At 42.1% G+C, this 26,307-nt stretch overlaps 1 protein-coding gene across 2 annotated transcripts in view; it reads left to right on the top strand.

The window, feature by feature from the left end:
- Window positions 1-26,307, top strand: part of CORIN (corin, serine peptidase) — a 168,024-nt gene that overhangs the window by 120,896 nt on the left and 20,821 nt on the right. Inside the window, exons 10-18 of one of the 2 annotated variants that reach the window (XM_069977585.1) lie at window positions 1,069-1,191; window positions 1,542-1,646; window positions 2,946-3,177; window positions 5,182-5,327; window positions 7,061-7,168; window positions 12,112-12,225; window positions 12,318-12,428; window positions 16,086-16,215; window positions 24,921-25,046. In XM_069977585.1, the coding sequence (XP_069833686.1) occupies window positions 1,069-1,191; window positions 1,542-1,646; window positions 2,946-3,177; window positions 5,182-5,327; window positions 7,061-7,168; window positions 12,112-12,225; window positions 12,318-12,428; window positions 16,086-16,215; window positions 24,921-25,046 (1,195 nt within the window). The remainder of the gene's footprint in view (window positions 1-1,068; window positions 1,192-1,541; window positions 1,647-2,945; window positions 3,178-5,181; window positions 5,328-7,060; window positions 7,169-12,111; window positions 12,226-12,317; window positions 12,429-16,085; window positions 16,216-24,920; window positions 25,047-26,307) is intronic. The other variant, XM_069977586.1, reaches the window with a different exon arrangement.

Raw genomic sequence — 26,307 nt, 5'->3', positions numbered from 1 at the left:
CACTTACCTCCAGCTCTGTGGTCCCCTGCCCTCTGCTCCCGTCCCCGGTCCTTCACCACTTCTAGGCCTGAGTGGAATCTGGGACGTGGTGTTTCAGGCCCACTAAGACAGTCAACGGCTGAGGCGGGACCCCACTACAGCTGCTGACTGGCTGAGCGGGCTTGGAACATCCCAAAGTCTCCTTTCTAGGCCAGGAAGCAGCCGGGGAACTGGGGATGGGAGCAGAGGACAGCGGACCCCAGTGCTGGAGCTGGGCAGGTAAGTGCATGTGGTTTTGTTCACCCACCTCCTCCCGACAGTTTAAAAAAAGTCTGTGCCTGGATTTCTCCTTTAACCAAACTTATATAAAAACATGACAGATTTAACAAATGGTGCACGATATTTGATAAATTTGCTACAAATAATAAAAAACAATAAAAAAAAAACTGACAATATTGATAGTCACTCTAGTGCAGGGTTGTAGAACTCAGGCCCTCCAGCTGTTGCAAAATTACAATTTCCATCATGGTTGGAAAGCCAAAGCTTTAGACATGGTGGGAATTGTAGTTTTGTAACAGCTGGAGGGCCTGAGTTTGACACCTGTGCTCTACATTGTATTACCGTTCTGTGATGTCACAGCATATATTATATCTGTAGTTCATTGTTATAGTGATACTATCAAATAGGTTCCTGATCTGAGAAAAAAAATAAAAAAATAAAAATAAAGATCTACTGTCAACAGCCAACCGATGGCATTATCTCAAAAATGACTTTCCCTACTCAGTAGGCATGAGGAAACCTCGAGCACGCTCAGGTTTGTCTGAACCCAAGTGCTCTGCATTTGATTTCCGGTGGCTGAAAATGTAACTATGAAAAGTAGAGTTACAGACTATTGTGATATGAATACGGCTTTAGTAGGCTTAAAATAATAAAAATAATAACATGCAATCCAAAAGAAATACCCCACTGACACTTGCAAATAGGGTCTCTAAAAATAATAGGCTGTTTCTTGATATTCTGAGTAGAAACATAAGGTCTGGGTTGGGTGAATTTCACTAAACTAATCTGTATTTGACCCTATTCCCCTAGCTTGTCATAGCCAAGGTCTCTCTGAGTGCAAGAATGGACAGTGTATTCCTAGTGCCTTCCTCTGTGATGGAGATAATGACTGTAAAGATGGCAGCGATGAAGAAAATTGCACTGACAGTAAGGGTAAGAGAAGACAGCATTTATTTTCTGATTACTCTGTTGGGAAATGTACAGAACTATAATAACTGTGATCAATTATACAACATCTATAGAGGAAATAGTGGAAAAGAGGTAAATCTGGTGGCCCAAAGTTACTTTTATTAAAGTATCTGATACATCCAGAAGTTTCACTTGGAGGGAAGATGTCTGGAGTTAGTGGCAAAATTTACTTAACTCTTCATAATAACTAGTCAACTATGTTTGGGCTATCGAAAGAAATGGGGCCTGTGACTCTAATGTCACAGATGCACATACATGATGTGAACCCTAATTATCTCAGATGGTAGCCTGGTGTTTTTTTATTCCATTTACAGGTCAGCCATGCCAAGAAGGGGATTCAAGATGTGTTTTACCAGTTTGCCCTGGATCATGTGTCAATGACCCCAACTGTGAAATACCTCAGAACAGAACCAACTGCAGTATGTCGACCGCATTTTCTAGTGTTTCTTAAAAGAGCCCTCTCAAGGGCTGGAGGGCCACTGGTTCTCAACCACTAGTATATACCATAAGCCCCTGGTACATAACCCAAGCCCCTTGGTTGGGCCATGGACATTATAATTAGCTGGTCTTAAAGATCAATGCAAATTTTTAAATGATGACATCACTGTTATGGTATACAGTAGAGATTAACACAACTACAGCATGCTCAAATCAATCTAAACCCAGAAGTCTTGACATTTGATTACCGGTTGCTGGAGAAGTTGGATACAGTCCTAGGAAGTCCTGGAAAACATGGATACAGAATATGGCTGTATCCATATTTTCCAGGCTGTCCAACTTCTTGAGCCACTAGTATTCAAATGTCAAGACTTCTGGGTTTGGACTCACTCAAGTGACTTATCTATTTAGGGTCTATCCCATCTCACTTTTGTCACTTTTAGCCCTCTACTACAAGCAAATACAGATTTTTTTTAAATCAACTGGTGTCAGAAAGTTATGTAGATCTGTAAATTACTTCTACTAAAAAATCTCAACCCTTCCAGTACTTATCAGCTGCTTTATGCCCTGCAGTAAGTGAAGCTTTCTTTCCAGTTTGACATGATGCTCTCTGGTGCCACCTCTGTCCATGACTGGAACTGTCCAGAGCATGGGGATTTGCTATTGCTCTGAACAGTCCCTGTCACAGACAGAGGTGGCAGCAGAGAGCACTGTGTCAGACTGAAATCAAAACTCAACTTCCTAGGGAGAAAGCTGATAAGTATTATGGCTATGGTTATATTCATGTTTTCCAGGCAGTCCAGGCTGCATCCATCTTCTCAAGCCATCCAGATTTAAATACTAAGTACTTGCGTTTGCCTGTATTTTGTTCATCTGTAATGTGGAGATGTCTGCTTTTGGTTCCAAATTCTCCTACAGACTTCATTACATTATTTCAGAAGCTATATATGTGATTCATTGCCTTTTTTGAAAATAATGTACATATTATGCAACAGAACTGACAGTAATATACGATTGCTATACACAGATGTAACAAAGGGTGCCCCAGCCGTAAAGATAATAGTTACTAGCAGCTCTCCTACTTCTCAGGCCATCTGGAGAAACAGCTGCGGCACAGAACGTGGATCGGCCTTTCCCATGAAGTTGCATGTATTTGCTACATCTGTGAATAGAGAAATTAAATAAGTGAAATGTTTATCCTATTGCAAATAATAATAAAAGTTAATTGAAGTAGAGAAAAAATCATTTGACATTGCTGATATTGCTTTCTTTACTTTCAGGTCAGTGTGAGCCAATAACCCTAGAACTATGTATGAATCTACCCTATAATTATACGCATTTCCCAAATTATCTTGGCCACAGAACCCAAAAAGAAGCCTCCATAAGCTGGGAGTCATCTCTGTTCCCAGCCCTCGTCCAGACTAATTGTTACAAATATCTCATGTACTTTGCTTGCACTATTCTGGTACCAAAATGTGATCTTGAAACAAACCAGAGGATACCCCCTTGTAGGTAAGGTATCTACTGAACATGACCAGAATGTATTAGTGTCAGGAAGCTTTAGTTATATAGTCAGTTGTGTTACATTGTAAAGACTTCTACAGATATTGATTCTGGCATATCAAAAACAAACAAAAACTTTAAAATCACTCTCGGCCTAAAGATGAGAAGTTGAGTAGTTAAGTGGGTAGGAATGAATAAAGACCACCTGCTCCATTACGTTTGTTCTTATATTATTTTCTATCAATAGATAAATATATATTGATCTCAGACAAGATTCAGTTATTGTAAATTTGCCAACCACATCTACTGGAAGTTATTTTCAAGCATCTACTACTCTTTGCGTAAAGTAAAATGTTTTCATTGTGCTTCTACTCTTTCCCCCAAATAACCTCAGATTATGTCCCCTTGTTTTTCTGTTCAGTTTCTTAGTAAAATCACCTCCCTTTTGAACCTTATTTAGCCCTTTAACATATTTAAAAGTTTTGATCATGCCCGCCTTTCCCCTTTTTCCTCCAGACTATACACTCAAAAGAGATTTTTGCTGCTTGCTTAATTTTTTTTTACCTTTTGCTGTTGTTGTTGTGTTTACTTTATGGAAAAGATAATTGTAGAATTCTTTGAAAGTCGTCTTTAGGTGCTTTAACAAGAACAAGAACAGTACAAAAAACACACAATTTCCATCTCCCTTTGGCATTAATGAGGGATTTAAAAAAAAATCACATGGCTTGTACAATGCTGGGAAAAAAGTGATACCAGATTTTAGAGAGGTTCCGCATGGAAATTCACATTAAATTTGTTAAATATGTGGCTGTCCATGTGCCACAAGTTAACATCTATACAAGTATGCCAGTTTTTGCCAATTCCAGCCTCAAAGTATGGTAAATCTACTGGGCTTCCAAAGGCTTTAATTAGACCCCATAATCTCTGGGCACTTTTTACGTAAATGAAAAAGTCACAAGATATGCATACTTGGTTTAGTGAATTCCTTCCAAACTACAGGAAAAATGTGCAGATTCTTTTATTATATTGTCATTATATTATATCGTCAAAGCCAGCTATATATTCCAAGCCAGTTGTCCCAACCTTTTGTCCCTCATGAGGCACATTCAACTAATGGTCAGGAGCCACATTAACTCAAAAATAGAGGAGATAAATGTGGAGATACAAAGAGTTGAAAATTTTGAAACACTGGGGAATATATTGACACTGGCATTTCTTTTGCCAATCTTACGCAAACTTCCACCAGTATACCACACTGGATTTATCAAGAGGGGCATATCTTTTGATAAATGCAGGTGAATCTGCCTGTGCTGCCGCATTAGGAACCTTCACCAACTCAAAATTATCAATTGACCATGCCCCCTTTACATGAAACTCATGTTTTCTGTATGCTAAGCCCTACTCACTTGACAAGTGCATTACAAAATGGCAAAAAGTCACCAAAAATGAGCAAATATCTGGGGTTTGTACCAAAATTCCCCTATTGTTTTTCGTTATATGATCCAAATTGATGCTGGAATATGGTTGGGACATGGCTACAGTATTGTCGATTGTCAGAGCCAGCATCCGGTTGGACACCTATAGTCTTGACCAACATCTTGTTAGACCTAACATTCATAATTGGTCAACTCATGCTTCTTCAAGGAAGCCTGTTATCAGTTTCATTCTGCCCCCAAAAATAGGCAATATGACCCAAGCACTGACTCCCCTCTTACAATGATTTTAATGGGAGAGATCTATCAGTCACAGCCAGCAGGGAGGGGATAGAAACCCCAATACTAAACTCCTGACAACCCAATCCCGACTTATATTTCTAACTATAATACCTCTGAAGTACCACAGCCTTTCAGGGTGAAGTACAGATGACAATTTCATGCTGCCCATGGTTGAGGCAGCATAAAACTAGTGTTTTGGAAGGAACATCCTAATAAAATGTATTTTTATGTGTGAAGATTGTCCTAAATTGGCTGAAATCAGAAATAATTTAGGCATTATAATTTTTTAACCATACAGATCTCTCTGTGAACATTCAAAAGAGCGATGTGAGTCGGTATTAGGGATTGTGGGGTTACAGTGGCCAGAAGACACTGACTGTAGTCAATTTCCTGATGAAAAGTCTGATAACCAGACATGTCTGATGCCTGATCAGTATGTGGAAGGTAAGAATTATAACTTACAAATTCTCAAAACCTTCTTTGGTCTTACTGATAAACTGAGCTTGTTGCATTAGCCTCACCATAAAGTTATTCTGTTAGCTTCTCATGAGTTACAACGTGCAAGTACATTCCTATTTTTTGTAATGCAAGCTATTCCTTTATATGTATTCTAAAGCCATCATTAAGGTTGGTATAAAATGTTCCCCATAGTGACTCTAGAGCTGCAGTGTTTCTAGCTGAGCCTGTAATGTATCCGTCTTACTCAGCCAGTCATCCAATTTCCACCATGGACAGCAGTGGACCTTGGTGGATCAGCGGCATAATATTAATTTTTTTTCCCAGGACAGGATTAGAGTATGACCACTGATTATGTAAGGTGCACACTCAGTTCAGTAATGAAACCAACTTGTATAACACAGTAGGAGTGGAATGCATGCAATGATTATGTAAAGCGCGCGCTCAGTTCAGTAATGAAACCAAATTTGTTTAACACAGTAGGAGCGGAGTGTGACCACTGATTATGTAAGGCACATGCTCAGTTCACTGATCCCAGTAAATTGGTAGAACTCAATAGGAGTTTGCAGGAGTTTACAGTGCCCAGTGAGTGAATAATATCGACTGTGTCTTCACTGGTCCCAGTGAATTCCTAGTAGGCACCCAGTTACTTGGTAAACTGGACACTTGGTTGACAGCGACAACAAAAAAAATCACCCACAATCAGCCCTCCTATCCTCTCCTCTCTGTCCCTATATCACTCTGTTAGTCTCTCCCTGCTCTGCTGTAACTGCATGCTGCCATCCTGCTCTCTCCTCCACACACAGCCGACTGGCCACCTCCATAAACGAACCGCCTTATATAGAGGGGGAGGGGGAGGTGCTAAAATCACAGAGGGGCCTGCAGCTGTTTGCACGGGCGCTAGGAATAATGGTTAATCCCTTTCTCCAGTACAGTGACGCTCGCGATAGCAAGTGTGGCCACCTTTTTTAAAAAGAAATTCTTAGAGAATCAGCGTGAATTCGCTTAGCAGAATGAGGCGAATTGACAGCGCGATTCGCAGCGAATCTTCGCTTGTCTGTATTTAAATTCACACTGGGAGCACTGCACCGCTACAAGTGTCCCATTCTAAAAGTTGTGTAGATCTCAGTAGTTAACCCCTCCTCTCCTGACCCTGTATCCCTGTATTGTGAATACACCAAGTTGTATATGTTTTTATGGTATGTCTATGAATCATGGAGTTATAGGGGTAGTGCGGCATTTAACCCCTATTCACTAAATAACACACATTACAAAGTTATACAACTTTATAGAATGTGTTATTTAAGTGTATGGCCCCCTTCCCCTGCTTTCCCCTCCACCCCAGAAGTGTGGTGTTTTATACTTACGTATTCGCTGTCGACCCCGGCCAACATCTTGGGTCGGCGACGTCATTTTCGGGAGGCCGGCCCGCTTCAGCCATCCCTCATGCCGGCCCCTCTCTGCCGCGTCATCAGCTGTTTAGCTGCGATTGGTTGAGCATATGCACCACACTTTCGGGGTGGGGGGAACACGGGAAAGGGGGCCATTCACTTAAGTAACACACATTACAAAGTTGTATAACTTTGTAATGTGTGTTATTTAGTGAATAAAAGTTAAACGCCGCACTACCCCTTTAAGGGTATAATATATTAAATAATAAATTGGTAACCTGCTTTTGCTCACGTAATTTACCTGGAATTCATTTTCTTATTTCTTTTCAGAATGCTCACCCAGTCACTTCAAGTGCCTCTCTGGTCGTTGTATCTTGGCCTCCAGAAGATGTGATGGAGAAGCGGACTGTGAAGATGACAGTGATGAAGCAAATTGTGGTAAGTTACTGATACAGCTGCAGATGATTCAGTATTTCATATATTTTATGAACTTAAATCTTAGTTTATCCTGAGCTTTGAAGTCCATTGGGCAGTTCCATACAGTGACTAAGAGTGTTATTACACGGGCCAATGGGGGCCCGATAATAACTGTAAATGAGCGCCGATCTGCTAGATGGGCGCTCGTTTACTGGGCCTATTACACAGCCCGATTATCGTTTAACAAGGGCTGCATAGACATCGATGTCCTTGCAGCCCTTGTTTAAACTTTATACATTACTATCCAGGTTGCAGGGCTCCTCTTGCGGTCTTCTTCTCCCCGGGTCCCGCACGCTCCAGCTTCAGAGCGGCCTGTCTGAGCTGACAGGCCGCTCAGTGATTGGCTGAGCGGCCTATCAGCTCAGACAGGCTGCTCTGAAGCTGGAGCGCGTGGGACCCAGAAGAAGAAGACCACAAGAGGAGCCCTGCAGCCTGGATAGGTAATATAAATCGTCAGCCGCTGGCCATGCTCCGCTATTACATTAAGCGATGTGCGGTCGCCGCCCGACAAATATAGGTTCAAACCTATATCAACGATCAGCCGATGATCATTGTCACCGGCTGATCATTGTATTTATTACACATAGCGATAAGCCGATTATCGCTTCGTGGAATAGGCCCCTAACAGTTTCCCCTGCATGAGCATACATATAGAGATAGTTGTCCATCACTGCTTAGAACCGCCCACTGGACTACTAAGCCCAGAGCAAGAAGGGAATTAAATAAATCAATACAATACAGGTAAATCTGTTTGTTTGTTTGTTTTTAAACAAAATTCCATATCAATCTGCTCAGCACTTTTTACTCTATAAAAAGCTGCTGCAGATATAGCATACTGTCCAACATAACAGAGCAAAAACATCAAAGATCAACTTTTGGTCAGTCCCAGATAACTCATAGTCAGTCAGTAGGCAATCTCTGGAATGATCAGGAAGCATTGCAGTCTGGGTTTAAGTAACTTCTCACCACAGCTTACTTCTCCTGTCTCTATCCACTGACCTGCATATTAATGTGTGTCCTTCTTATAAATTATTGGTGCTTCATATAATCCCCTCATGTATTTCTATATGCCTGTACGTGTAAAGAGAGAGGAAACAGTACTACACATAGATCCGTTCTCTGTCTATTTATGTGAATTGCTGTGTAGATCTGTTTTTCCCTTCCTTATATATACAGGCTTATAGAAATGCATAAAGCAGCGGTGGGGAACCTCTGGCATCTGGCCCCTGAGACCTCCCGATGCCTGCGGCTCCCTTGTGATGTGCACGCCGCTCTGGTGGGGCAGGAGCCTGCATTCACAGCATCTTCCTGTGTCTGTGACACAGGAGGATGCTGTGAGTGCTATCCCCTTCCCCACCAGAGTGGCGCAAGTCTTCCTTCTCCTGCGGGCCGCGTGCGATGACGTCATTTCAACGCGCGCCGCCTGCAGGAGAAGATGGGTACGGACTAGAGAGGAGAGAAGAGGACCTGGGCAGCGTGGGCGCGAAGGCAAGGTGAGTGGGATGTTTATTTTTTTTATTTGGGACAGGCACTGGGGGGGGGGGGTTAACTAGGCTACCAGGGACATGACTGGGGGGATAACTAGGCTACCAGGGGCATCACTGGGGGTTAACTACAATAGCAGGGGCACTAGGGGAACAATACTTTGCCTTGCCCCGGGTGCTTCAAACCCACGCTACTAACTGCCGCGCACAGAATGCGGCCCTCGAATGATTTTATTAATGCCCGACCAGCCCTCGACATGGAAAAGGTTCCCCACCCCTGGCATAAAGGAAGTATATGATATACAATGTAGAAAGGTATGAATGCACCTGGTGAGAGTGTACTGGTGAGAACAGTACTGGAACTAGTGTGTCTCCCACTGGAGGCTGCAGAACAAGGAACAACAGGGGGCACCACCACAGAGATTGCTATAAGATGCCTTATAACAGAAACTGATTTTTTGAGATATATATATATATATATATATATATATATATATATATATATATATACACATATATCATTTTTTATTTTTTTTGTTTCCCTGACCATGTGTGGTTAACTTTTTATACATTAAATTGAAAAGAAAATGCTGCTATTTACAGAACAGTGTATAATACTTGCTCTCAGAGAGATATAATCAGATTTATTCTAAGACCTTGTTTCTATTTCCCCTTTCAATCAATTTGTATCAATTCTTATAAATATGGAAGAGGACAGGGGCTGGAAATTTTCCAGTGTCACTGTGACATTACTTTCACTATGGCAAGAAGTCCTGCAGAGACGTTTGCTGCTCACGGCTCAAGGTCTCATTCTTATTCCATGTATGCAAGATATTGGAAAAGCTTTTCATAAATTTCATCTCATATAAGCTGTGGAGATACCGGCCCTGTTTCTGTTACCATAAAAGGACCCAGATACATGTGTATCTAATTCTATTACATTTAATATCATATTTTTGACATTGCAAAACGGCATTAAAAAAGAAAATCATGCTTGGCTAATGTAGAAAAACTGAGTTTACATTTCTATTATTACATTTACTGCTATTTTATATTCAAAATACGTAAATCTTTGGAGAGATCATTACAGTTTTTAAAGGGCAATCTGACCAATTCTCTATCCATACTTGGACATTGAGAGATTACCTCTGCTATGGTATATATATATATATATATATATATATATATATATATATATATATATATATATATATGTGTGTGTGTCCAGTGAGAAAGGCTGCTTGAAAAAGGCTCATCTTGAATGAGCTGAAACGCTGAAACATTGCACTGTCTGCATGGGCTAAGTAAAACACGATTTTTTTCATTCTACCTTGGAGTACTACAGTTTATCTGGACATATATTGTATACACCTTGGCATCAGGTGTTACTGTTGGCATCCTACTCATCTTTGTTCCTGAGTGCCACTAATATATATATATATATATATATATATATATATATATATATATATATATATATTACAGAGTTTCTTAAAATCACCTGTGCTACTGATTTCTGCAAAGATGTTCTAAATGACAGCTACAATTAAAGGGACTACTGTATAAAGGAAACAAGTTGAAAATAAAAATGTATGATAAAACTGTTAAACCTATTTCGATACTTATTTCTGTGCTTAAATATGTTTGCTTGAAGCCTGAGTCTGTGCTACGTAGACATGCTGATGATAAAAGTACCTGTATTTCTTTCTCTTGGTCACAGTGTAGCACCTGTAACTTGATTGTGACTGATTCGGCCATCAGTGTAAGAAGGACGGGGCTCTAACAACCGACCACTGACAGATAATGTCGGTGGAGATAGGGGTTGGGAGTGATGGAAAATTACCAGCCAACTCTTCTGGGGAAATAACAAAAAAAACAAAACAGAAAGATGCAAAAAAAACCAAAAAACATACAAACACCAGGGGTATAGGATAAATGAACCCTTGGTGTAGACTTATGTAAGACACCTACAGGTTGTTGCATTGAGGGCTATAGTCTCCAGTACATCCAACCATCTAATTAGAGTAGCAGAAAAAAGGAAGATTTCAGAAAAATGGCACTGCAGATGAAGTTAATAAAACTACTTTTTTTCTCTTTGTTCCCTGTCCGATGGAAACATAAAAGCAGGTTAGACTCTTCTAACCTACTGTTAGTTTCCTTTTAATTTCGCACATATACAGCATTACATTTTGCAGTACACATTGGAATCCCAGGAGAATGCAACTCAAGTAGGATGCATGTGGGAGTGAAGGCCGGCCTATGTAGTCCAATAGAAAAGTTATAGTAGCAGAGCTTAGTGAAAAAGTTAGGGCTGGCTATGAGCATAAAAGGAGGAAGTGGCCTGGTCATGTAGATGGCCAGTGGCATGTGTGTCCCTTACCAGGGATAGAGATGTCACCAAGGTGTGTGATGGGAAAAATATAAGCTGGCAATGTTCTGCTGGGAAACCGTGGGCCTTGGCATTGATGTGTATGTTACTTTGACACCTGTTTTAACATTGTACAGAACATGTATATCCTTCATGGCAGCATGAGTCCTTGATAACAGTGGTCTCTTTCAGCAGGATATTGCACCCTACTAAACAGGAAAAAATGTTCGGGAATGGTGTGATTACCTTGAAGAGTTAACCTTTTAAGGTGGTAATTTGCCCTCCAAATTCTCCACTTCTCAATCAACCAACAAGGGCCAATCTATGGAGGCCTAGCCTAGCAGCTTACGGAAGTTAAAAGATCTGCTCATAACATCTTATAGAGGTTGTCTGTTGAAAAATAATCATTTATCTTGCTGCTGGGGGTATAGGGAACATAATAGAGGCTGCGGGGCAGCCCTTTAAGTCCCCCATACAAATTAGACTTGCTTCTGCTGAACTGTGTGTGGTGGCTTCCTGACTCTTCCCGACAGATGATGTTAGGGAAGAAAAGGATTGAAATTCAACTCACTTTGTTCTCTGGGACATAAGCCATGGCCAAAGGAGTCCCTTCCATAGTCAGCACACAAATCCATGAGTCAGAGCTGTTTTAGTGGCTCATGGCAGATCTATGCAATATTAGGCAGCTGAATTCAATGTTATAACCGATGGGGTGTAAAGTCTTCTCTGTATTTAAAAGAACATTCTCTCTAAGTTTAGTCTGGTATCGACAATACCACAACCGCCCAAAATGTTGCTTCTTTAAGAACTCTCCATAAATGCACAAACAATTGGCAACCCTTTTGGAATTGTATTTAAGTCTTTACAACAGATCATAAAAGTTCATGGGCTTAGGGGTAGGTATTCGAGATGAGACAGGGGCCTATAAATGTTGGATGTTGTCCCTGTTCAAACGTCTATGATATAAATTTCCTGTGTGGCATATGTTGTAAACTGTTTACTGTAGCTTTTCTGAATGTTTTATTACACCATAACATCTTTATTTTCTAAAGACTGCACAGAGAGAGGCCTATGGGAATGTCCCGGAAATAAGATGTGCATTAAACATTCCATGATCTGTGATGGCTTTCCAGACTGCCCCAACGAGTTGGAGGAGAAGAATTGCTGTAAGTTTCAGATATGTTTATTAGCAACCTAGTTATTTCAAAGCGTTCAAGTCTGATATACGCCTAGTCTTCATTTTTTGTTACCTTTCCAGCATCCTGTGCACAAGATGAGCTTGAGTGTGCGAATCATGAGTGTGTCTCGCAGGATATTTGGTGTGATGGGCGAGTGGACTGTACAGACAGTTCGGATGAATGGAACTGTGGTAAGTAAGATGTGGATTGGATAAAATATCATTTACCACTAAAGTGCCTTTGGTGAATTTTACAATTACCGGAAACATTTGCAATAACTTTCTAATATCAATAATATGAATGTATTATATAAAGTAAAGCAGTTGTAAAGTAGTGCCTCAGTGGAGAAACAATGAAAAAGAAGATTTCAAAGTGACCCAGAGAGGAGCTTTATACATAGTTTTTAACTATTTTAAGAAATCAATGTATAAAATATCTGCTTCTGTATCCTGGGCCTCATTAGCTTATAGTACAAATCTGGCTTGATTCTCCAGTTACAGCTTTACTTAGATTATAGGCCTCATTTACTCAAAAAACGTAAATTTTAAGCCATTTTATTTGCATTAATGTGGCCCAATGTAAATCAGGAAGGTTTTTGAAAGGACAAAATTAAAACCTGACCATCCCCACCACGCACCAATTTTTTGAATAGAAAACCTGTCAAGAATTATGGTTTGCTTAATAAATCTGATGGTTGTGGTGAGATTTAAAGGTCCCACCGTGACACACCCACAGCACACCCATTTGGCAGGTTTTTGGACAAAAATGATGAGTTTGTAGGGTCGTGTCGCACACCTTTAATTAAAGGGGTTGGACACTTTATACTAAAATTGTTCAGTGTACAGTACATTAGTGTACTCACTGTATATACTGACAGCAGCTCCCTGTGTACCTCATAGGACTAAAATCAGACTCCCCTTCTCCAGGCTGTGCTGCCTTGCTCTGTGGTGAGGCTGTCCATAAGATGGCCGACAAGTAGGAGCACGTGACCATGCCCTGCCTCCAGTGGCCACCACTGAGCCTGTATATTCCTATGGAGGACACTGGAGGCGGAGTCACATGCTTCTCCATGTTGGCCATCTTATGGACAGAATCAACACAGAACAGGGCAGCCCAGCCTGGAGGAGGGGAGTCTGATTTTAGCTCTATGAGGTACACAGGGAGCTGCTGTCAGTAAGTAATGTGAATACACTTACTTATACTACACACAAACTATTTTACTATAAGGTGGCCAACCCCCATGTTGGAACACTAAACCGACAGGGAAAATGGACCAAAACTCTGCCGGAACATGTTAGTAAATCAGCCCCAATGTGTTTACATTGAGAAATGTACAATTGCAAACTTCCAAACTAGTTGGGGCACCATGTAAAATGCTAATAAAGACACAATGAAATGATTTTATTAACAACAGAACATAGAACACATAGATCAGCTGTTGAAAGTGAGATTCAACCATGTCATTAAAAACATTTATGCATTTAGAATTGATGGTATCTTCTCTTCTTTTACCAATACTCTTAAAATGTCTGGGAAGTGAGGAGACCAATTGCTGGAGTTTTGGGAAAGGAATGTTGTTCTTGTCGGATATAAAATTCTAGCTGCTTCTTGACAGTCCCGGACCTTTTTTGCTGTATTTTTTTCCAGTGGTCCAGCAACCCCACTGCTGCCAGACCTAGCCCCCCCCCCCCCCCCAGCCTCTGGGCTACCCCACCCCACAAACATTGCAGCTGGGTGACACCCAGCAGCACTACATCTATATTCTGTTCAGCATTGATGGTGCCTTTCCAGATGTTTAGGCTGCTCATGCTTGTTGAGTAGTAGGTGCCGAAGAATACAGCTAGTAAAAACCTCAGAGGCTGTGGAAAAATTAACCAGTTGGTTCCAAAATAGAGAAGGAATTGTGAAATAGTAACTTGTAGCACAAGATTATTCGGACAACTCCAAAGCCATTTTGTGTAGGATTCTGTTGGTTAGATTGTAAGCCTGATGGCTGCAGCAATTTTGAGGGATGGTAAGGATGAAGTTGCAAAATGGAAACCACCATGACTTTTGAAGAATGTGAACTTACTGAACCTTTTCTACCATCTATAATCAGCAGAAGCCTGGATTTCATACACAAACAGCAACCCCATGGCTAAGAAAATAAGGGCAAGGTTTATGAGATAATCTAATGTTTTGTACAGATAAGAAGTACATATGAATACATACAGGTCTATAATATGGAGCACATGGCATATTCCTTACTTTATAGCTACCCTTAGTTCCACTTTTCCGGTCCACATGCCTTTGGTACAGGATATGTTCAGCATATGTTCAACAAATCTGTTATAAAAAAAAAAATATGAGTCTGGGGAAAAGGAAAAGTGTCTAGTGCAGGGGGGGGGGGGGGGTAGACTCAGAGAATAGACACACTCAAATGAATATATGCGGAGACCAGTGGGTGTGATGGGACATTATACACCACATATTTGGATGCACTATATGATGTACAACTACAGTTGTGTAGGGAGCCTTACATCTACTGTACAAATAACACTCATATATCTTGAGTAGTTCAGTGAATAGTGCTGATCTTAGAGTTTTAGGAATACTTAATACAAGTTTTTATTTATAGAGATTACGGAGCACTTTACGTCACTTACAAATTGTGGACGTTTCTCTCTATTGTGATATTTACATAAAAGGGTTTTTTAGCACGTACTGATGGCCAGGAGCCCTTCTCATCAGAACAAGGATGGGGAGGGGCTCGTTTATCGAGGTGTCTTTATTTGGTTCTGCAGGTCATTTAATTTACTTAAATGGAACTGAGCTGCAGTACCGAGTACAATTGTCCATATAGATTTTTCTATGTAACAATGGAGACCACTGCACTTAACTTCATCACAAAGATCAATAGAAGTTCCAGATGTCAACCCCTAATCGATCAAATATTGATGGCCAATCCTAAGGGCCCTATTACATGGAGTGGTAATCAGCCAAATCAGGCCAATTCGGGCTATTATCTCTCTGTATAATAGAGACAACAATCAGTCAACGAAACAATCATCAGCTGTACCATCAGGTACATCCTCTTTAATATGACCCACGGATAGAACGGCACCGTCACGTAGAAGGCGGTGCCTCGGTCGGATTTTTGAACCACAGCCTGGTTCCCGTGCACGGCGCCGTTCGGTACTGGGCTGGGGCTGAAGCACAGGAGGTGGACCGGCCCGCCCCCAGTGGGAAGAAAATTCCTTCCCCTCTATGACACGGCTCCATTAGAATCAAATCTGCGTCATAGAGGGGCGGGGGATTCCTCCCACTGGGGGCAGGCTGGTCTGCCTTCTGTGCTTCAGCCCTGGCCCGGTACCCGTGGATAGAATGGCGCCGTACACGGGAAGCGGGCAGAGGGTTCAGAAAACGGACAGCAGCACCGGCTTCCCTGTGACAGCGCCGTTCTATCTGTGGGTCAAATGAAAGAGGATGTACCTGATGGTACATTCTCTTTAAGTCCAGACCTAAAATCATTGGTTGTTGGGCGCGCATCACATTCCCCATACACATGCATGCTTATATTAACTGACTGTTCATATATTCTCAGTAGGTAGAAGGGAATAAGTTACCACCAGACACCTTTGGCAAGGATCAGGCACAGGATAATGTAAGTGTCCGGCCAAAACTCATGATATTTCCATACACATTAGAGTGTTAGTTGGCCAAGTTCAGCTAAAGATCTTCTAATGTCTGTGGCCAAATCAGGAAAAGACAGTGTTTAAGCTCCAGAGTGTTCCTTAATGGCAGCCCTCCCAAACCAGAAGGACTGAATTTGTAAACTTAAAAAAATATATTTACATTTTATCTTTCAGTTTCTGCCTCAACCAATGTGAGCTCATTGACAGCCCTGGTAATTCACAGAGAAGCTGCTGACTATCAAGTGTGTGCCGATGAATGGGAAGAAGAGTTATCTCAATGGGTCTGCAGGCAAATGGGTTTAGGGTAAGGTCAGTAGTTTGTAGTAATAATCAATACTATGGGTCATGAAGTCGCAATGACTTGTATTAAAGGGGTAGTGCGGCGCTAAAAAATTATTCACAGAATAACACACATTACAAAGTTATACAACTTTGTAATGTATGTTATGTCTGTGAATCGCCCCCTTCCCCGTGTCCCACCACCCCCGCCCATGTACCCGGAAGTGTGTGGTGCATTATACATTACCTGATCCGTGTCGAGCCAGTCCGCCATCTTGTGCCAAACGTCATCTTCGGACGCACGGCCGAATCGCTGCCGCCGTCCCCCCTCCGCCGCTTCATAACTGTGCTCAGCCACGATAACCACACACTTCCGGGTACACGTGCGGGGGTGGTGGGACACGGGGAAGGGGGTCGATTCACAGACATAACATACATTACAAAGTTGTATAACTTTGGAATGTGTGTTATTCTGTGAATAATTTTTTAGTGCCGCACTACCCCTTTAATGATTTCTCATCTTATGATTTCACCCACACCATTTAAATGTTTAGTTTTTAGTTATAACAGAACCAAGAATACTACAGCCATAGTATGCAAAGCGACAGCGACTGAGTTCTGTTGGGGGGAGAGGGGGATTATACACACCTCTCTGGTCCTCTATGTATCTTCCCTACTGCTGCTCAGCAAATCAACCGCCAGGCGGGATACCACTGCAGCTGCTAATTAGCTAAAGCTAAAAGACAGACTGGAGAGGTAAGTATCATTTGACCCCCCCCCCCCCCAATTGGGTTTACAGTGTCACTGTTGTTATAACTTTAAAAATCTAAATTAACAGTAGATGTGATATAAAGCAAGTTAGCATTTTACATTTATTACTTTTTTTTTAGTTATCATGGAAAACACAGCACTTCCTTTTTTCTGACAGTTTTTTCTCAAAAAAACAGGAAACAGTCAGAAAACAGGAAGTCCTGTGTATCCCAGGTCATCTGAGCGCTCACAGAGAGAAGGCAGTCATATGATTGACGGGCACATTGAGCTGTGGCTCTGTACTGGACGGAATTCCCGTGTTTAGTCTGTTTTTCTCAACTAGCACAAGGCAGAAAATCTGCCTTCAGGAGACTGGACCTGGATTTCTGGTAAGTTCAGCTTTGTTTTACAGCATAACAACAACAAAAATAATGAATGTATATTGCAAAGTTGCTTTACACTCACCGCCACTTTATTAGGTACACCATGCTAGTAACGGGTTGGACCCCCTTTTGCCTTCAGAACTGCCTCAATTCTTCGTGGCATAGATTCAACATGGTGCTGAAAGCATACCTCAGAGATTTTGGTCCATATTGACATGATGGCATCACACAGTTGCCGCAGATTTGTCAGCTGCACATCCATGATGCGAATCTCCCGTTCCACCACATCCCAAAGATGCTCTATTGGATTGAGATCTGGTGACTGTGGGGGCCATTTGAGTACAGTGAACTCATTGTCATGTTCAAGCAGAAATTGAGACTCATCAGACCAGGCAACATTTTTCCAATCTTCTACTGTCCAATTTCGATGACCTTGTGCAAATTGTAGCCTCAGTTTCCTGTTCTTAGCTGAAAGGAGTGGCACCCGGTGTGGTCTTCTGCTGCTGTAGCCCATCTGCCTCAAAGTTCGACGTACTGTGCGTTCAGAGATGCTCTTCTGCCTACATTGGTTGTAACGGTTGGCTATTTGAGTCACTGTTGCCTTTCTATCAGCTCGAACCAGTCTGCCCATTCTCCTCGGACCTCTGGCATCAACAAGGCATTTCTGCCCACAGAACTGCCGCTCACTGGATGTTTTTTCTTTTTCGGACCATTCTCTGTAAACCCTAGAGATGGTTGTGCGTGAAAATCCCAGTAGATCAGCTGTTTCTGAAATACTCAGACCAGCCCTTCTGGCACCAACAACCATGCCACGTTCAAAGGCACTCAAATCACCTTTCCCCATACTAATGCTCGGTTTGAACTGCAGGAGATTGTCTTGACCATGTCTACATGCCTAAATGCACTGAGTTGCTGCCATGTGATTGGCTGATTAGAAATTAAGTGGTAACGTGCAGTTGCACAGGTGTACCTAATAAAGTGGCCGGTGAGTGTATATCACATCTACTGTTGATTTAGATTTTAAAAGTTATAAAGACAGTGACACTTTAAGTCTGTGAAAATGCATTATGCATTTTTTTTTTTTGAGTGCCCGAGCAGCACTAGGTACTCTGTCGAGCATCGAACTCAATCCAGCACCCTGATGCTCACTTATCTTTAGTTAAAAACCAACATGTATTTGGATTAGGGATGGTCCGAACCTGGTTCGGACGGGGTTCGTACGAACCCGAACCCTCCGCAATGATTACCGATGTCTGCCCGCTCCGTGCAATGGGCGGATCCAGCGGGAGGAACGCCTGGAAAACTGGGATACAGCCATAGCCATAGGCTGTATCCCAGTTTTCCAGGCATTCCTCCCACTGGATCCGCCCGCTGCACGGAGCGGGCAGACAGCGGGAATCCGATGCCGAGCGTTCGGGTTCAGCCAAACCCGAACCTCGGCGGGTTCGGACCATCCCTAATTTGGATACGTTTAATGCTACATAATCTCTTATGGAGTTAGATAGATCGTGTGACAATCTGATCTTAATTCAGATCTGAATACACCTGATACCAGAGCATTATATTTAATAGCAGAACCTAAGAACCTAATGGGAAAATTTCTGCACTGCAGATATGGCTTCTGGCAATTCAACTTTTTATCCTGTTAAACAGTCCTTAGCATCTACCCATGCAGATATTGGCAAAAGCCGAGTGTGATAATCATTTAACAAGCCTGGTAGGGATTAAAAGAAATACAGGATCCAATATAGAGAGCAAGATCTGGGCACTGGAGACAAGTCATCTCTGCCAGATATACTTAAAACATCCTCACATGGCAGCCATCTCTGCAAGAGGTGCCAAGTTTTTTTTTTCTTTGAGGTAGTGTCATCCAAGTTAAGTTAGTGTGATCCTTAACTAACAGGGAATTATGTGTGAAGATCCATTATGTTTCCGAGATATTGCAAAATGGTTGCGGACTCGAGGATAATTTTCCCTTTAGGAGAAAGTCTTTGTGCTACATTGAGTTCATACAACTTATACTCTATATTGGGCTCTAAATTTTGTACTAGAAGTTTAAGCAAAGTAGTAAATCAACTTGTAGTTAAGATCTGTCTGTGCACTTCCTAGGACTTTATGCTTCACCTAATTGTCACTATTTGTATTGTATAATGGCATGCCTGATATTGAGGCTGTCATTCCTAACAACTTTTAGAACAAGTTGCCATATTACCAAACAGTGTATATACAAAGGTGAATAAAGAGAAACTGTAAACACAACATCAACATCACACAACCTATGGTAGGACATCCCCAGTATACATTGCCAAACAACAATAATGATCCTTTGAAAAAAGATGCTCCTGGTATCCATTGCTCTATGTTCTACTATGGCACCATGTACTTGGGACAAACTTAAAAAAAACAGGAAGGGCAGGGGATGCTGGGGACATAACAATCAAATAATACTTACCCATCATGTTGCCCCCGCAACACCACCACTCATGGTTACTCACTGGTCTCCTTCATCTGATATCACAGCCTTGCTCAGAAATGGCCATACAGCCAATTAGTGACTGAGGCGGACACTTCTGCAGTCACTTATTGGCTGAGCGGGCAGTTCCTGTGGGATCTTGACAACACAGGAACCAAGAGATGCAGGTGAACTGTGGGTGACCATGATTGATGGTGCAGCGACTGTGGGACACCAGGATTTGTAAGAATAACCTGTTAGTTATGTTCCCACCGCCCAACCAGTTTTTTTAAGTTTCCCTAGAGTACCCCTTGAAGTACTAAGTGCCAAACTCTTAATAAAGTATTGCTATTACCAAAAGTTATTCCCCATCCACATGAGGATCAGAAAAGATAGGTAGTTTGTTCAACAGATATTAACCCCTTAACGACCGCGGGCGTAAGTGTACGCCCCCAAAACCCGTGCCTTAACGCAAACGGGCGTACATTTACGCCCGCGGTTTCCCCGATCGCTGCGTGTACACACGCATGTGTATATAATACACATATCAGTAGCTATAGGGTTGAAGAAAGATTTTTTATTTTTTTTCCCAATTTTTTTTTTTTCTATTTTCCGCACCCTATCGCCGCTGAGTGCTGATCAGCATCACACGTAAGTGCGCCGCTGATCAGCAACTCCTCCTTTTTGGCGTAGAGTGTTTTTTTCCTATATCCTACAGCCACGGTCTGCTTATAAGTGCCGCACATAAGTGCGCCATTTATCAGCAACTCCTTTCTTGGCGTAGTTTTTTTTTTTATACTTAATGTTAAAAAAACATGTAAAAAACACCATTACACTACACGGAATAAAGTTTTACACTACACCACTACATACCCCATATACCAATCCCCGTATAAAGATGACCCCCAAGGTGTTTTCGGTGTCGGACGCATACGCTATTATTGCCTCCGACACCGAAACAGCCAGTGAGGATGAATGGGGGGTCCTTCGTTCCTCCATTCATCCTCATCCTCATCATCCAATGACGTATCTGGGGGTAGCGTAGCGTACGCTGCCCCCCAGACACGTCTTTTCCGCCAGTACCGTCCCAATAAGAGATCACGGTATGGCGTGAAATTCTACAAACTCTGTGAGAGTACCTCAGGGTACACTTACAGATTTAGGGTACGTGCACACTGCGGAATGGCGAAGGATAACCCTTTGTGCATTCCGCAGCTGGCACCCGCCGGCGGACTGATGCAGGCGCGCGTCTCCACCCGTGTCATAGACTCCATGTTATGCTTGGGCGGATTCCATCGTCCGTCCAAAGAATGAACACATTTGACGGAGAGCGGAATCCACCCGTGCATAGAATGGAGTCTATGACACGGACGGAGACGCGCACCCGCATCAGTCCGCCGGTGGGTGCCAGCTGCGGAATGCACAAAGGGTTATCCTTCGCCATTCCGCAGTGTGCACGTGCACTTAGAGTGTATGAAGGAAGGGACACCCAAATCCAGCCCCCAGATGCCCCCCCCCATCCTCTGAGTTAGTGGGGAGATCGTTCGGGAACTGATCTTCCCACTGCTGGATAAAGGTTACCACCTGTACGGGGATAACTTTTATACCAGCACCCCCTCTTCCGATCCCTCGCTGCCCTGTAGCTTGCGGCACGATCCGAACATATCAGAAGTAGTAATAGCGCCCTAATATTTAGCAGCCATGGAGCGGACCCAGCGCTTCTCGATATGAAGGACCCCGTATCGCACCAGGACAACATTTTCCAGGTGACGTCCCCCACACTGGAAAACAGGAGACCCCAGAAGAAGTGCAGAGTGTGGCGTAACAGGGAGATCAGGAAGGACGCCATTTTCCAGTGTGACGCCTGTCCTGATCACCCCGGCCTCTGCATACTGGATCGCTTCAAGTCGTACCACACGTCACTGGGGTTCTACATTATCTAAATTCTGTCCCTTATTCCTATTTCAGGGGTCACGTTGATCCGGGGATTATTCTGATCGCCATTATGGAGTCGGGAAGGAATTTTTTCCCTGTGATGAGGCTACTGTCGTCTGCCTTACGAGGGTTTTTTGCCTTCCTCTGGATCAACACAGGTTGAGTTTGATGGACACCTGTCATTTTCAACCTTATAAACTAATAATTGGCCTAATACCCCCAAATAAATTAGAATTGTCCCTTTTTCCCCAGCTAAATAGGTATGGCCGCCATTCCCATTAGAGGATGCCATGATGCAATTACAGAGCCTCTGTGCAGCCAGGACAGTAGAAACCCCCGACAAGTGACCCCATTCTGGAAACTACACCCCATAAGGAATCTAACAAGGGGGGCAGCGGGGATATGGCCCCCTGGTGACGGCCACATTTGGGACGTGAAAATGAAAAAAATTGTATTTTTTATTTTCACGGCACATGTTCTACATATGTGCCTGTTACCAGTGGGGTCCATATGCTCACTGCACCCCTTGTTAGATTCCTTATGGGGTGTAGTTTCCAGAATGGGGTCACTTGTGGGGGGTTTCTACTGTCCTGGCAGCACAGGAGCTTTGTAATTGCGACATGGCCTCCATCCTCCATTCCAGCCTTTAAATGGCGCTCTGTCCCTTTGGTGGCTTGCCCTGTGCCCATATGGCACATTATGTCCACATGTGGGGTATTTTCGTACTCAGGGGAAATTACCCTACACGCTTTGCGTTTATTTTCTTTTTTAACCCCTTGTGGAAATGGAAAAAAATCAAGGCTAGACCAACATTTGGTGTAATTTGTTTTAAATTTTTACTCTAAATCATTAATCTTGTCTTGATTTTTTCATTTTCACAAGGGGCTAAAAAATAAAAAAAACACAAAATTTGTAGAGCAATTTCCCCTGAGTACGGAAATACCCCACATGTGGACATAAAGCGCCATGCGGGTGCAGGGTAAGCCTCCAAAGGGAAGGAGCGCCATTTGGTTTTTTGAGGCTGGATTTGGCTGGAATGAATTTCGAGGGGCCATGTTGCATTTAAAAGGCCCCTGTGTTGCCAAGACAGTTGAAACCCCCCACAAGTGACCCCATTATGGAAACTACACCCCTCAGGGAATGTAACAAGGGGTGTAGTGAGCATATGGACCCCACTGGTGACGGGCACAAATGTGGAACAATGTGGCGTGAAAATGAAATATTACATTTTTTACACTATAATGTTGGTCTAGCCTTGAATTTATTATTTTCACAAGGGGTTAAAAGAGAAAAAAACACACAAAATGTTTAGAGCTATTTCCCCCGAGTCCGTAAATACCCCACATGTTGACATAAAGTGCCATGTGGGCGCAGGGCAAGCCTCCGAAGGGAAGGAGCGCCATTTGGATTTTGGAGGTTGGATTTGGCTAGAATGGATGATGAACGCCATGTCGCATTTATAGAGCCCTTGTGCTGCCAAGACAGTGGAAACCCCCCCACAAGTGACCCCATTCTGGAAACTGCACCTCTCAGGGAATCTAACAAGTGGTGCAATGAGGATATGGACCCCTTGATGACGGGCACATTTTTGCCGTGAAAGTGAAAAAATGAAATTTTTCACTTTCACGTCACATTGTTCCACATTTGTGCCCGTCACCAGTGGGGTCCATATGCTCACTGCCCCCCTTGTTAGATTCCTTGAGGGGTGTAGTTTCCAGAATGGGGTCACTTGTGGGGGGTTTCCAGTGTTTTGGCAGCACGAGGGCTCTGTAAATGCGACGTGGCCCTTGAAATCCATTCCAGTGAAATCCAGCTTCCAAAAGCCAATTGGCGCTCCTTCCCTTTGGAGGCTCGTCCTGCGCCCGCTTGGCACTTTATGACCACATGTGGGGTATTTCCGTACTCGGGAGAAACTGCGCTACATGTTTTGTGTTTTTTTTTTCCCTTTATCCCTTTGTGAAAATGAAAAATTGAAGTCTAGAACAACGTTTTAGTGTAAAAAATACTTTTGTCTTTTTTCACGCCATATTGTTGGGAAAATCTGTGAAGCACCTGTGGGGTCCAGATGCTCACCGCACCCCTTGTTACATTCCTTGAGGGGTGTAGTTTTCTGAATGGTGTCCCTTTAGTGGTGTTTTTTAGGTTTTGGCACCCCAGAGCCTCTACCAAGCTGGAAGTGATACAGTCAGAAATGACCAGATATAACGGAGCCATTGAAATGCACTAGGCACTCCCTTATATCTGAGGCTTGTGGTTGCGTCAAATAGCGCAATAGGGCCACATATGGGGTATTTCTATAAACTGCAGAAACGGGGCAATAAATATTGGGGTGCATTTCTCTGGTAATAAGTTTATAATTATGAAAAATATTGGATTACAATAAAATCTCTGCACAGAAAATTAAAATTTTCAAATTTCTTACACACTTAGCTTTTATTTCTGTGAGTCCCCTAAAGGGTTAAAAAAACTTTCTGGATCTGCTTTTGCAGAGTTTGGGGGGTGCAGTTTCTGAAATGGGGTGCTTTGTGGGGCTTTCTAACATACAGGCCCCTCAAATACACTTTAAACCTGAACAGGTCCCTAAAAATATCTGATTTTGAAATTTTACTGAAAATTTGGTAATTTGCTGCTAATGTTTTACGCTTTCTATTGTCTAAAAAAAATGAAATATAGTTTAATAAATGCTGCCAACATAAAGTAGACATGTTGCTAATGCTATTTAATATATAATTTATGTGGCATAACCATTTTCTGTATAAGCAGAAAAGGTTTAAAGTTGGAAAAATGCATTTTTTTAAAATTTTTCACGTTATTTTGGTTTTTTTCATAAAGATTCGTTATAAGTATCGACTCCAATTTACAAGAAATGTGAAGTACAATATGTCACGAGAAAACAATCTCAGAATCAGCCGGATAGGTAAAAGCATCCCAAAGTTATTAATGAATAAAGTGACACAGGTCATATTCATAAAATTTGCTCCGGTCCTTAAGGCCATTTTAGGCCCGGTCCTTAAGAGGTTAAAGTTTTTATGTTTTTATTCTACAAAGAACAGGTATTTGCTTAAACTCTTTAACTGTGCCTCTAAGATCCTGAAGGGTTGAGCCAACCCCTCCAGGCTTCTCATCCCTACATTGCTTAATATTGACACAGGTTCAACTTCTTGCAGTATACTCCAGCATGCCAATAGTCAATTTTTCAATTTCTTCTAGAGGTCCCTCTATGACTGTGGTTACACCCATCAACTCTCACGATTCAGAGCAAATTAACCTGTTACGTCTAAGGTCAGAGTGGAAGATGCACAACGGATCTGCGTTCCATGAACTATTGTTACCAGGGTAAGAGATGAAGATTCCCTATACAATGTTCTCATTTACTAATCGTTTCTTGTTTTTTTTCCCCCTTATCAATATTTGCACCTGATTGCTAAATTCTTCAATCTTACATCAGTCTTGCGGTCACCTATGACATCATGGACCTATGTTCTATATTTGCAGTCTATAGGCAGAGCCTTATGTTCTCATCCAGAAACAATATCCTTTTCAAATAATATTTTGCAAATTTTAAGTTGTTTTAGAGAAAACTATAGTGTTACTGTCATTCACAATGAATTCCAGTGCGGTTAAATGCTGGCATCACTTGATTTCATTTTCAATACAAGAAATGAAGTATGACATGTATTCCTTTACAGTAAAGTAATTGTTTAATTGTAATTTCACCTTGGCAACAAATGTAAGTGGGAAATAACAAGGACCAGATGTTCCACCAACTAAGAGACATTCTTCAGAATACAGAAGACTTTTTAGTGATGTAGACATTTTACTATCTGACCACATGAACTTGTAAAAGTTTTATATATTAATTCAGCCAGTCAGAAAGATATCCGGCAGAAAGTTGGATGTAATGTTGAAATGCAATGAGTTTTAGGAAAACCTCAAGTGGATCTTGATGAGACAGTTAAAGAGTCATTTGGTAGCAGAGCCATATGCAGAGACTAAGGCTCTGTATACACTACTCTAAAATATCTCTTTGGAGACTCCATCAGTAGTGCTGTTTGATTTTACAGGGGAGAAAAAAAGTGCAAAGTGCTGCATTTTTCTTCCTATCAGAATGACTGACGCCATGTTGAGTTAGAGGCATTTTTCTATAATAGGATATCATGTCTGGCTGAAATAGTCAGGTGTCAATGTAGCATCTCATCCCTTCAGCAATGTAAAAGTAGACTAGTAGGGAACCACTGGACTGGTGGCACTTGTGTGGCAGGTAATATAGCAGGTGAGTATTGCCATTTTGTTCTGTTTTCTTATTAGATCTGGAAATCTCAGAAAACTTCTCTAAAGTTTTTTTTTCAGGCTAATTTTATTAATTTATTGATTCCTTAGAAATAGGTAATCCATATCAGGTCATTGGGGCGCCAATAGCTAACAGTACCAACCAGCTGTTTGCTAGAGCCATAGTGTCAGCATACCCAGTGAAACTGAGCTCCATACGTTGAGTACTGACCATTCTAGGTTACTGCAACTCAGCTTCCATGAAGTGAATGTCCACAACCTCTACAAAATGTACGCAGCCATTTGCTTCAAGCTCTGTTTACTGTGT

The sequence above is a fragment of the Dendropsophus ebraccatus genome, chromosome 7 (genome assembly GCF_027789765.1).
Source record: "Dendropsophus ebraccatus isolate aDenEbr1 chromosome 7, aDenEbr1.pat, whole genome shotgun sequence".
In the NCBI taxonomy this organism is placed as follows: Eukaryota; Metazoa; Chordata; class Amphibia; order Anura; family Hylidae; genus Dendropsophus; species Dendropsophus ebraccatus.
The sequence above is the reverse complement of the archived record's forward strand: the minus strand, read 5'-3'. Positions and strand labels throughout refer to the sequence as shown.